This window comes from Dipodomys merriami, unplaced genomic scaffold (genome assembly GCF_024711535.1).
Source record: "Dipodomys merriami isolate MVZ:Mamm:240054 unplaced genomic scaffold, mDipMer1.0.p SCAF_52, whole genome shotgun sequence".
NCBI classification, from domain to species: Eukaryota; Metazoa; Chordata; class Mammalia; order Rodentia; family Heteromyidae; genus Dipodomys; species Dipodomys merriami.
In genome coordinates, this window is record NW_027206091.1 from 9,591,218 (window position 1) to 9,604,520 (window position 13,303).

The window sequence follows — 13,303 nt, forward strand, 5'->3', positions numbered from 1 at the left end:
GCCCACCTATGCCCTTTCCAGGGTCATTTTATTGGTGCCATTTGTTAGACATCCTCCCATCAGGCCCAAGTCTTTGCCTTCCCTTTACAAGGTGGCGGCTGGTTCTGGCCCTGACCCCACAGACAACAGCAGACCTTGATGTGAGGCTACCACAAAACCTATGTGTGACACTCTTGAGTCAAGGGTCCAAGTATACGTGTATCTGGCTCTGGGGAAGATGAGGAAAGTAAAGAGAGCTGGGTCTGTGTGGATGCCAGGCAGAACCCTGGCTGGCTAGATGTATGGACAAAGTGAGCAGGCCCCACAGGAACCCCAGCTCCAGGGCCCATTGGCCAGCTGAGGCCCAGATGGATGTGGTAAAATCAGAGATCCTGAGAGAAAAGCCCTTAGGCCAAAGAAGTTGTGTGGAGCAGGAAGGGGCCCAATGATGATTTCAAAGTGTGTGTGTGTGTGTGTGTGTGTATACACGCGCACACACATATGTGCCCACAGCCCAGGGTTGGAGACTCGATGTACAGGGGGCTTTGGTGAGTGTGTGGCTCTGCCTCTCCACCTTGGAGGACTGCAGGCCTGAGCCCCCGAGGCTGAGGGATCTCAGCTGGGGGTGGGGAGAGTTTGGGAAGGAAACTGGGCTGGAAGTGGTTTAGGCTTCAGAGCCCACATCCTGTCAACAGAGGCTGTCAAGGGGCCTGCCATGCTGTGCAGTCCTCAGAGCTGCTGTCCCCTAGAGGCAGAGATGGTCGTCCCCCAGGGGAGAAGGCTGGAGACTCAGAGGTGGGGTCAGTCCTGCCAGACCCAGGATCAGGAGGCTTCTGGTGGGCGCCGCCCCCCTTCCTCCTCCATCAGCAACAGGCGGCGCCGGCCAGCCTCATAGTCAGCCTCGTCCACGCTGACCAGCAGACGCACGGCCTCCCGGCCCACGGCCTCCCGCAGGGCCTCAGTCAGGAACACACCCCGAAGGGCCTGCAGCAGGGCGCCACTCAGATAGTCACCCCAGAAGGCGTCCAGATAGGAGAGCTCTGAAAACTTGATGTCACACACCACGGAGCCCAGGTCCCTTGAACGAAGCACAGCGGTGGCTTGCCCAAACACATCCAGCTGCCGGGCCAATGCCTGGGGTCTCCTGGATGCCACGCCCTGTTCCAAAGCTGGCCCATGCTCACAATATTCCGCTCGAACTCGGAGCCGGATGTCTGCAAGGGAAGAAGGGACTCATCAGTGTGTGTGGCCATGCGGCCCCCCTTTCTCCTGGCCTCCTCCTGGCACCTCCCCCCTGCCCCACCCCTTCCTGGCAACAACTTCCAGGACCACCAAGTCTGATGCCTCTGCACACCCTCTCGGCTCTGCCATGCCTCGCCTGTTATTTCCCCAGCTTTAATCACCACCCCTTGCAGCCTCACCACCCATCACCCCACTGTGAACACCAGTGACAAGGTCATCCCAAGGACCAGCTAGTGCTGGAAGCAGCAGCAAAGTGTGAACTATCGCTGGGCACCAGTGACTCACACTTGTAATCCCAGCTACTCAGGAGGCTGAGATCTGAGGATTGCCATTCAAAGCCAGCCTGGCCAGAAAAGACAGTGAGATTCTTATCTCCAGGAATGAACCACCAGAAAATCAGAAGTGGCACTGTGGTTCAATGTGGTAGAGCGCTCACCTTGAGCAAAAGAGCTCAGGGATAGCACCCAAGCCATGAGTTCAAGTCCCATGACCAACAGGAAAAAAAAAAAAGTGTAGACTATCTGCCAGGGCTCCTCTGAGGGCTGGAGTCACAGGAACTCAAGCAACCTGCTTTTTACCACCTGTTTTACAGACAAAGGGGAGGAAGGGAGACATGACCTGCTCAAGGCCACACAGACAGGCAATGCCAGTGCCCAATCCACAGCCTTTAACAGAAAGCAGGCTCCTTGGTCAGTGGAGCTGGTTCTAACCCAGCACCTTCAGGCACTACTGTGTGACCTGAGTCAGGTCACAGGTTCCTCCTAAACCAGGGCACAATCTCTGCTGGAAAAAGCTGTTGAGAGAGAGAGAAAGAGAGCAGTGGACAGATAGGAGCAGGCCAACACCGTGCCTAAGTGCTCAGTGGGCATTCCAAGAACATCAGCTGCAATGTGTCAAGTGCTACACACTGGCACAGTTAACACTGAGCAGCAGGAAGCGCCATTCGCCCATGTAACAGATGAGGAAACGGAAGCTCTCAGGCAATGGGCTCCCATCACCCTTCACAGATGTGTAGGCAGAGACCACAAGGTAGAAGGCAACTCCTCTGCGCCCCTAGATGACTTTTCACCCCAGCTACTTCCTCCCTCTTCCCTTCCTCTTTCTCAAGGCCCAGGGAACCCTGCCCAGCCTCACCACCAGGCCCTCCCACCCTGAGGACCAGAAAAGCCCTCATCCTTGGGGCCCTTGGTAAGCATCAGCCTGAACCTTCCCACCATAGATGGGAACCAGGGAGCCAGGAGGAACAGCACCTGCCCAAGGCCACACGGGGCTGGGCAGCAGCAGAGACAGAGCCACTGACGGAGTCCCACAGACCTGGAGGTGAGTCCCAGCTCTGTCATTCTCTAGCTGTGGGGCCTTGGGCATGTGACCTCACCTCTCTGAGCCTGTTTCCCCATCTGAAAAACATAAACAGACAAAAGAGGTCCCTGCTGCACGGTGGTCATGAGTATTAAATGAAGCGACTCACGCGAGTGCTGACTCAAAGCCTAGGCCTCCAGGAAGGCCCCAGGAACAGGAACTGATTTCAACACCCAACTCTCTACATCCCCCCTGGGTCCCTGCCTCTCTCTCATCTGTCTTAAACCAAACAAGCCAATCTCCTTCTCCTTGAACTCTATTGCAACAGACTTCCTGCCATGTTGGAGTGAACAGAGGACAGAGCCAAGGCACTCAGTGAGTCCCAGCTCTCCCTCTCCCTCGGTGCCAGGCAGGCCAGGTAGGCCAGGAAAACATGCTGCCCCCAGTTAGGGAGCACTCCCTTTAGTGCCAGGCCCCACCCACAGGAGGCTTTCTCTACCTTAGCCCACCTAATCCTCAGGGTATTTTCACTGCCTCCAGTGCAGATGAGGAAATCCTTCTCTAGACCACAATTTAACCTCTGATCTGGAGAACCTCGGTCCCAGAAGACCGGAGACTCCACCAAACAAAAGAAAAAAGACAAGCTTTACTCAAGCCACCACCTTACCCCAGGGCCTGAATTCCAGGCTTCTGTTCAACCTCTCCTAGACCCCTAGGCAAAGAGAAGATCAGGTGACACCCATGGAATCTGCCACAGGCCACCCAGCACTGCCTACTTTACCTCCACTGACCCCTTTGGCCATCCCCATGACCTTCTGAGGTGACGCTGTCATTGTTGTTGTTGCAAATTGGGAAACTGGGGCCTAGAGGTTGAGTCACCTGCCCACAGCTAGATTTCTGAATGAGGTGCCAGGCTCCAGAGCCTGAGCTCATAGCTACCCCAAACCCATTTGCTGCCTCTCACACAGTATCCATAAATACATAGTTAAAAAAAAACATCCCCAAGGGCCAGGAGAGCAAAATGATACAGAAGAGATCCAAGTTCCTCTCTAGGAAATGACATATAAGGAGGACACATGTTTAACTCTTCCTGGAAGAGAGAAGAACATCCATGAAAAGCCAGATGCTAGTGGCTCATGCCTATAATCCTAGCTCCTCAGGAGGCTGAGATCTGAGGATTGCAGTTCAAAGCCAGCCCAGGCAGGAAAGTCTATGAAATTCTTATCTCCAATGAACTACCAAAAAGCTACAAGTAGAGCTGTGACTCAAGGGGTAGAGCACCAGCCTTGAGCCCAGGCCCAAAGCTCCCAAAGCCCTTCAGGATCTACCTTAGGATGGTCCCTCTCCTCTTTTTTTTTTTTTTTGGGGGGGGGGTCTGGTCATGGGGCCTGAACTCTGGGCCTGGGCGCTGTCCCTCAGCTCTTCAGCTCAAGGCTAGCGCTCTACCACTTGACTCACAGCACCACTTCCGGCTTTTTTCTTTTTGCTTATGTGGTGCTGAGGAATCGAACCCAGGGCCTCATACATGCAAGGCAAGCACTCTACCACTGAGCCACCTTCCCAGCCCCGGTCCCTCTCCTCTATCACCCAGATCTGCTGACCATTGCAGCTCTACCATGATCACCTCTAGCACACTCAGATCCTCACACCTGCTCTGTTCCCTCCATCTGGAACATACCCCCTAAGCATCTGACTTGACTTTCTCCTCCTATCAGAAAATGAGCTTCATGAGGGCAGGAGCCTCCCAGACCTGCTGGGCCTAGCAGATAGTAAGTGCTCTATAAACACATCTGGAACAAACTCATCTCAACCCAGCTCCGCCCCTGCCTCTCACACAAGTAACTTCCTTTCCCATGGCTTGTTTCTTCTTTGTACAAAGGAAGACATCATTCACATCTTCATGGCTGTCTTGAAAATTCAAGGTCCAGCAAATAATATGCCCACTGAAGTGACCACGGGGTGACTCACAAAAATACACAGGTATCTGAAAACTCCAAAGTCCGGCATCCAAACCCAGGGTCCCCAGGTACTTGTCAATGGAGGCAACTGGTTGGGATCAACCCCACAAGTGTCATGGGTTTGGAGGGACAAGAAAGGCAGCAACTTTCCTTAGTCTGCTCTGGAGGGGGCCTTATTAAAGAGAAGCTATCTATCTCCACCAGCTGCTGGGGGCTCACATCAGTCATCCTGGCTACTCAGGAGGCTGAGATCTGAGGATCTCAGTCAGACTCGGCAGAAATGTCGGTGAGGCTCTTCAATTAACCACCAAAAAAAGCCAGAAGTGGCACTGTGGCTCAAGTGGTAGAGTGCTAACCTTGAGCAAAAGCAGCTCAGAGACAGTGCACAGGCTCTGAGTTCAAGCCCCATGACTAGCATCAAAGAGAAAAAAATGGGGAGGGGGAGGCACCATCCCCATTTTTCAGAAGGGAAAACTGGGGCCCACAAAAAAAGAGGTGAGCCTCACTTCTGCCCCACCCTGCCTGGTGAGTCAGCAGTCAGACCTGTACACTGGTCTATCAAGTCCCAGCCACACCCTGACTAACAACCTCCAGGCCTAGGCGTGTAAGGAGAGACCTGAGGCCTGGCCTGCTCCCATCCATCAATCAGAAGCAGTGACTCCTTCAATCCACCCAGCCAGCCTGGTGACGCTGGTAATTACCGTGGCTGCGGGAGAGTCACCACCGGACATCACCCCCTCCAGCCTTGGACAGGCCGGTTTTGTGGCCTGTCTCAGACAGCACCCAGCACTGATAGCTGCAGGGGGGGGTGATGCCCACTGCTAGGTGGCCATCATGGATACTGGGAAGGCAGGGGTGTGTGTTGACTACAGAAGGCTCTGCAGATGGGAGGAATTACCCCTAGACCTCATGCCACATCACACCCTGAGAGAGCAAGTCACTAGCTCCAGACCTCAGGCTCCCACAAGGGCCTCCTCCCCTGAACTCTCTCCAGGAAATACATCACCCCAGCCCCTCTGCAGGGGGGGCCTTCCCAGGTCCACTTGGGTGTCCAGCGTTGTCCCCTCCCTGACTTTGGATGTCATCAGAGCCTTCACCATGTGACATATTGCTTGACTCACTAGCACTGTAAGTTCCTTGAAGCCAGAGACTTCCTCCACCTGATTGATCTGTGCCCTCCACACCTCCACTGGTGAATAAAAAACAGGCGAAGAAACTGATGAACAAACCAATTTGAGATTGCCCCACTTGAAGATAAAGTCTAAGGCTCTTCCACATCACCTTGGCTGCCCATCTGACTGGGGCTGTTTTGTGCATTCGGGTCACTGTGCATGAAGCACCCTTTCTAGCTCCTACACGCTCTGGCGTTGGTGTCACATTGCACATGACACCTGTCATACCAGCCTGGCTGGCTCAGAAACCATCCTGATCCCATGGTCTCAGCTTGCCCAATGCAGAAGGGAGCACCAAGAGGAGGAGGAAGGGGCTGGCATGGCTGGGTCCTCCCCAGAAGCCCAGAGGGCTCACTCCAAGGATAAGGATGGAGCAGGAGTCTCTAGAGCAGCCAGTCACCTATGTCCAAAACACCTGTCATTTCTTTGGTCCACCCTGCCTACCCTTTCCCTGGAGACTTCCCCAGGCCACGCCTCTCTTCTCTTCGTGGACCATACAACCTCTTCCCGCATCTGTACACACAGAGTATGTACTAGAAGCCTCTCACACTGTCCTCTTTGTTTTTTGATCAGTTGTGGGGCTTGAATTTGGGGCCTGGATGCTGTCCCTGAGCTCTTTTGCTCAAGGCTAGTGCTCTCCCATTTTGAGCCACCGCACCACTTTTTGAGTGGAGATGAGTCTCACTCACAGGACTTTTCGGCCTGGGCTGGCTTTGAACGTCAATCCTGTGCCCAGCTGTCCTTGGTTCTTTACAAACACTAACTCCTTCATGGGTTTTCCAGCTGCGGCTAAAGTTCCTTTACGAAGAGATATTGGTTGGAGACACAGCTCAAGGTAAGAGTGCCTGCCTAGCAAACATAAGGTTCTGAGTTCAAACCCCAGTACTACAAAAAAGAAGAGAAAAAGAAAAGAGGTATCAGAGCCAGGACTCATACCTGTGATCCCAGCTACTTGAAAAGCGTAGAGTGAAGAATCACAACTCAAAGCCAAGGTGAGAGAGAGAGAGAGAGAGAGAGAGAGAGAGAGAGAGAGAGAGAGCGAGAGCGGGGGGGGGAGAGGAGGTGGGCATGGCAGGGGAGGGCATGATGGTACTCATTCACAATCCTCCCTAATGGGAGGCACAAACTGGAGGACTGCAATCTGAGGCCATTCCTAGATAAAGTCCCAGATCCTAGAATGAATGAATGGATGGATGAATGAGACCCTTTTATAAATAAATAAGGGCTGGAGGTGTGCCTGAGATGGTTGAGGCCGAGTTCAATCCCAAATACACACACACACACACTCTCTCTCTCTCTCTCTCTCTCTCTCTCTCTCTCTCTCTCTCTCTCTCTCTCTCTCTCTCTCTCTCTCTCTCAACTCAGCCATCCCCTGCTAAAAAACCTTGACAGTGCTGTGAAAATCCAAGCTTCTGGCCACACCCCAGCCTGCCCAGCTCTCCTGCCTGGGGCCTGCTTGGCTCCTCCACCTTCCCCCCCACCCCCCCCCCCATACTTCCTCACAGCACCTATTATTACTTCAGCATCTTCAGATCTGGCCTGTCACCAGCTCTATGATAAGGCCCTGAGCAGCAGGGCCTCCTTGCTGCCGTCCTGCCCCAAGGAGACTGGGCCTGACTCACCTTCCCTCGAAACTGTAGAACATCATCAGCCTCCTTTTACAGAGGTGGGAACAGGCCCAGAGAGGTTTGGTCAACCTATCCAAGGTCAGTCTAAGTGCTAAGACCAAGACTGATCCTAGGAGCCCTGTTTCTCCCCTTGCCATATTCCGCTCCTCCAGAAGAAATGATTGTGAAGTAAGTAACTCCTGCAGAAGTCTGGTAGATAAGCAAAAGAAACAGAAGCCAAGTAGGCTTCCTGGAAGAGGTGGCATGTTTTTTATCCTTCAACTACAGGAACTAAGATGGCAACAAAAAGGACAAGAGTTGCACTGTGCTGAAAAGGTGGCTGAGCATGGCTGGCCCCTGCCAGATGTGTCCTGCTCTCCAGCAGTGTAACCTGCTGTGAACACGCTATGAGCATTCCCAGGACCCCCAGACACTTACCACAGGTCACTTTGCCTTCTGACGCAGGCCTGGCAGGCTCCTGCGGCAGCTGAGGGGTTGCTGGGCCCCCTCTCCGCCGCCGTCTGCCACCGCTGCTTGGCCGGCCCCGACTCCGCCGCTGGCGCTTGGTTGGAGGGGAACCTGAGGATACAGAGTGGGTGGGCTGAGGATCAGCACCAAGACAGGGACCTGGACGGAGCTGGAGGCCACCCTCAGCACTGTGAGCCTCTCCAGAAATCGCCCTGTCTGGAAAGAGGGGGAAATCACCCTCCACTGTCTGGAAAGGGAGCAGGGAAGCCCCCCCCCGCCCCCAGGCAGCAAAGCCCCCCAGGGCTGACCCTAGAAAAGCCCCCTGGCAGGCTCACACCAGGAGATAGGCAGAAGTGCAGCCACTAGGGCCTCACTTGCAATGTTGAGAACCTGAACTCAAGGGCTTGACACAAAGAAACAAAAGTAGAGTAATTTCCAGGATAAATTAGCCAGGTATGGTAGTGCACACTTGTAATCCCAGCACTTTAGAGACTGAGACAGGAAGATCACACATTCAAGGCCAGTCTGAAGAAAAAGATTGTTTCTCAATGAACAAAGTAACAAATTTTCAGTACTGAAAACACAGACAGACAGACAGACCAAGAGAAGAAAGGAATAAAGCAAAGTACAAAATAAATGGTCTAGTTTGTTGCACGTTGCTTAAGAAACGAGAGGAAGCTGGGCGCCTGTGGCTCACGCCTGTAATCCTAGCTACTCGGGAGGCTGAGATCTGAGAATTGTGGTTCAAAGCCAGCCTGGGCAGGAAAGTTCATGAGACTCTTATCTCCAATTAACCACCAGAAAATAGGAAGTGGAATTGTGGCTCAAAATGGTAGAGTGCTAGCCTTGAGCAAAAGAGCAAAGGGGGCGCTGGGAAGGTGGCTCAGTGGTAGAGTGCTTGCCTTGCATGCCTGAGGCCCTGGGTTCGATTCCTCAGCACCACATAAGCAAAAAGAAAAAAAAGCCAGAAGTGGCACTGTGGCTCAAGTGGTAGAGCGCTAGCCTTGAGCTGAAGAGCTGAGGGACAGTGCCCAGGCCCAGAGTTCAGGCCCCACGACCAGACCCCCAAAACAAAAGAGCAAAGGGACAGTGCTGGGCCCTGAGTGCAAGCCCCATAACTGACAAGAAGAAAAAGAAGAAGAAACAAGAAAGAAGGAGGGGGAGAGAGAGAGAGAAAGAACGAATGAAAAAGAGAAAAGAAAGAAAGAAGGAAGGAAGGAAGGAAGGAAGGGAGGGAGGGGGGAAGGGAAGGAAGGAAGGGAGGGGGGGGGGAGAGGAGATGAATGCCAAGCACTGGTGTCTCAGGATGCAATTTGAAAAAAGACAGCCCAGCCAGGTGCTGGTGGCTCACAGGAGCTACTCAGGAGGCTGGGATCTAAGGATCATGGTTCAAAGCCAGCCATGGCAGGAAATTCCATGAGACCCAAGCACCAGAAAACCAGAAGTGGCACTGTGGTTCAAGTGGTAGAGTGCTCACCTTGAGCTGAAGAGCTCAGGAACAGTGCCCAGGCCCAGAGTTCAAGCCCTATGACCGATGAAAGAACAAACAAAAGGACAAAAGAAAGAAAGAAAGAGAAAAGGGAGAGAGAGGGAGGGAGGGAGGGAGGGAAAAAAGAAAAAAGAAAAAAGCGCAAGGAGAAAAATCCTCCAGACTCCATCTACCAAATGACTAGAGTGGTAGAGTGACAGCCAAGCGAGAAGTGAGGCCTTGAGTTCATACCACCAAAACAAAACAAGAAAGCACAAAGATAAATACAGGAGAAGAGGCTTGGCACTAGCAGTTCACACTTGTAAACCTACCTATTCAGGAGACTGAGATCTGAGGATTGTAGTTCAAAGCCAGCCTGGATAGGAAACTCCCTGAGACACTTATCTCCAATAAACCACTCAAAAAAGCCAGAAGTGGTGCTATGGCTCAAGTGGTGGAGTGCTCAACAGGAATGGAAGGAAATAGAAAATAAAAGAAAACAGCGTTGATGGCTCATGCCTATAATCCTAGCAACTAAGGAGGCTGAGATCTGAGGATCAAAGTTCAAAGCCAGCCCAGGCAGGAAAGTCCATGCGACTCATCTCCAAAAAACCATTAAAAAAAAAAAACAAAAACAGAAGTGGTGCTGTGGCTCAAATGGTAGAGTGCTAGCCTTGAACTGAAGAGCTAAGGGACAGTACCCAAGCCCAGAGTTCAAGCCCCACAACTGGAAAGGAAGGAAAGAAGGAAGGAAGGAAGGGAGGGAGGGAGGGAGGGAGGGAGGGAGGGAGAGAGGAAGGAAGGAAGGAAGACCTACATAGGTTCATTATTCTTGCAAGAGGAAATACTGAAAAGACACTTTAGGAATTAATGAAACTGGTTACTTATCTGCTAGGAGGAACAATGGACAGAAATGATACATTTAGGATTGTTTGGCTTTTAAGTTATATAACTCTTTGATACACTCAGACACTTAAAAGGAAACAAAAAGAAACAAACCATAAAACTAAACTAAATATAAACTGAAACAAATGAACCTAAGTGTATAGATAATTTGTAACAAGACTAGAGAAAAGAATTGTTGCAAGTAACTTGAAGAAGGTTCTGAGCATATACTTAGAGGAGTATGATTGGAGCCAGGCCCCTGATAAACAAGTCTTGGCTTTAATTCAGTAGATAGTCAGCAGTGATAACTGGCTATCATTTGGTGCTTTGTTACTGTAAAGGTAAGCAAGACAAGTGAGTGAGTGAGTGTGTGTGTGTGTGTGTGTGTGTGTGTGTGTGCGCGCGCGCACTCGCGCATGCTCGCACTCCTGTCCTGAGGCTTTTTTTTTTTTTTGGGGGGGGGGGTTGGTCGTGGGGCCTGAACGCTGGGCCTGGGTACTGTCCCTCAGCTCTTCAGCTCAAGGCTAGCACTCTACCACTTGAGCCACTTCCAGCTTTTTCTGCTTTTGTGGTGCTGAGGAATTGAACCCAAGGCCTCATGCATGCAAGGCAAGTACTCTACCACTGAGCCGATTTCCCAGCCCCAATAGGAACTTTTTGAAGTACAGCCTCTTGCTCTATTTTCTGTAGAGTGAAGAAAGCACACATGCTCAACACCCAGATGTCTGTCTCAATACCACAGCCTCTAAAAGAATCAGGCTCCTGAAGCTGGATGCTGATGGCTCACACCTGTAATCATAGTTACTCAGGAGGCTGAGATTTGAGGATTGTAGTTTGAAGCCAGCCTGGGCAGAAAAGTCCCCATGAGACTTTGTTTGTTTTTGTTTTGGCCAGTTCTGGGGTTCAAAATCAGGGCCTGGGCACTGTCCCTAAGCTTCTTTTGCTGAAGGCTAACACTATACCACTTGAGCCTTAGGGAGACTTTCTGCTTTTTCTGTTTATGTGGTACTGAGGAATCAAACCCAGGGCTTCATGCATGCAATCACCCTATCACTAATCCACATTCCCAGCCCCAAAATGTTTTCTTTTTTTTTTTTTTAGGGCTGAGAACAGGACTCGAACTTGGTGACTCATGCTTTTGCTCATTGGCTAGTGCTCTACCAACTAACTGGGTCATACCTCCATGAGACTCTTATCCCCAATGAACTATGCACTAGCCTTGAGCACAAAGAGGCTCAGGGACAGTGAGTGCCCAGGCCCTGAGTTCAAGCCCCAGAACCAGCACAAAAAAAAAAAAAAAAAAATCCAGGCTCCTGGAGAAACAGCTAATTGTAGGGCTAGAAGAAGTGAAATGCAAGGTGAGCCCAAGCCCAGCCCATGGGACAGAGCAGGAGGCACTCAAAGAATGATGGACATGTCCAAAAGACATAGTGCTTAACCCAGAATGATTAGCTATAACAAGGTAACTAAATAATGAGTAATTCTATAATGATATGAATACCTACTTGGACAAAGGATGAGCCCTAGTACCCTCCCATAGATTACTTAACCATAACAGGAGAGAAAGGTGCCTTAGGATGTGCAAATGTGGTGAACATCACCTTAACCAGGGGATCCAATCCCCCACTCACAATGAGCCAGCCAGGCTCTCAGGCCGCCCGCTGAGCTCCGAGAGGAAGGCAACAGCCCCAGCCATGGAGTATCCTGTCAAACATGCATAACCTGAATCCCAGCAAGCCTCCAGACCTAATCCTCACTCCACAGGAAATATAGGGAACCAAAAGATGAGTTAAATGACACTATTAGGAAATAACCAGACACATCAGAAATAATCACATTCTACATGAATCTGATAGAATGGACGAGTCAGAAAAGAAAAAGGGGCCGGGTGCTGGTGGCTCATGCCTATAATCCTAGTGACTCAGGTAGCTTTAGATTTGAAGATTGTGGTTCAGTCCATGCAGAAAAGTCCCCATGAGACTCTGATCTCCAATTAACCACTCAAAAGCTGGAAGTGGAGCTGTGGCTCAAAGTGGTAGAGCACTAGCCTTGAACCAAAGAGTTCAGGGACAGCACCTGGGCCCTGAGTTCAAAGCCTCACAACAACAACAACAGCAACAAAAAAAAACCACATTGAGGCAAAGGAGAGACTGAATACATTAATTGGGGCATGGCAATTAAACCAATTAGAGACATTGGACATGAATAAAGCTCAGAAGCATGTTCAGTGAGGACAACCAGGTACAGTAAAATACCTACAACATAATATCATTTAAGTAAACATGAAGCCATATTGTTTGTTCCTCAGGACACAGCATCTTTCTGTAGCAATAATAAACATAGACATGCCACAAACATGAGACATGAGACAAGATGACCCCTTAGGTTACTTCCTTGATGGGCCATGACATAGGAGGTTTAGCAGGGTTCAGAAAGAAAGGGGGGGGCCCTCACCTGTGTCCCACTGGTCCTGCTGAGAATCTGAGGAACTGCTTGACTGCCGCCGACGCCGGCAGCTACCTTCAGTCCTTTTTGAAGAAGAACTGGAACTGCCATAGTTGTAGCGCTCTGGAGATACTGGGGAAAGAGATGAAATTAGCATTCCCAGCCTCCAGGCCCAGCCCCCAAAATTCCACCCTGGAAGGATGACTGGACAAGCAGGTGCCTAAGTCCTCAAACATTCACTCTTTCTCAAACACCTTGTACCCAGACGACTCCCAAGATAGGACTTGTCACCTCCTGGTGCCACTTAATCCAGGATCCCCGAGAAACAGGCCTGTGTCACACCCACCTACACCCACACCCACACCCCCACACACACATTGATTACCCCTGGCTCACCCTGCAGCTCTAAGAAGCAAGCAGGTGTTTGCTCCAGGCAACTCATATCTTTTCTTCTAAGACTCTGAACCTCACACCTATGTCCCCCCCCCAAATACTATATCAGGATTCCCTCTGAAGGCCTGAATTCTGATGATTCTAACTCCACAGGCTTACTCTGAGCCAGCAAAACCCATAACTTCCTTCCACAGCCTTGTCACTACATTTCTAGTAAACCAGACAAGGTCCCAACAGTCTAGGCAGCACAAGGCTCTCAACAGCCTTCAGCTCCTCCCTCACCAGTCCTTCTTTCTCGAGGATAAAGGCCCTCAGCTCTATTGAGATAAGCCAGGTAGGTTTGAAACCTGGCTCCACACTTTCTGTTATCTGCAGATAACCTTGTGT

General features: G+C 51.1%; 1 protein-coding gene across 2 annotated transcripts in view; it reads right to left on the reverse strand.

The window, feature by feature from the left end:
* LOC138811258 (DNA-binding death effector domain-containing protein 2) overlaps positions 1-13,303 on the reverse strand; it is a 15,178-nt gene continuing 1,875 nt past the window's right edge. For both annotated transcript variants that reach the window (XM_069998992.1, XM_069998991.1), the window contains exons 3-5: positions 12,533-12,655; positions 7,696-7,836; positions 1-1,193 (exon numbers count right to left, since the gene is read on the reverse strand). In XM_069998992.1, the coding sequence (XP_069855093.1) occupies positions 802-1,193; positions 7,696-7,836; positions 12,533-12,655 (656 nt within the window). In that variant the 3' untranslated portion in view covers positions 1-801. The remainder of the gene's footprint in view (positions 1,194-7,695; positions 7,837-12,532; positions 12,656-13,303) is intronic.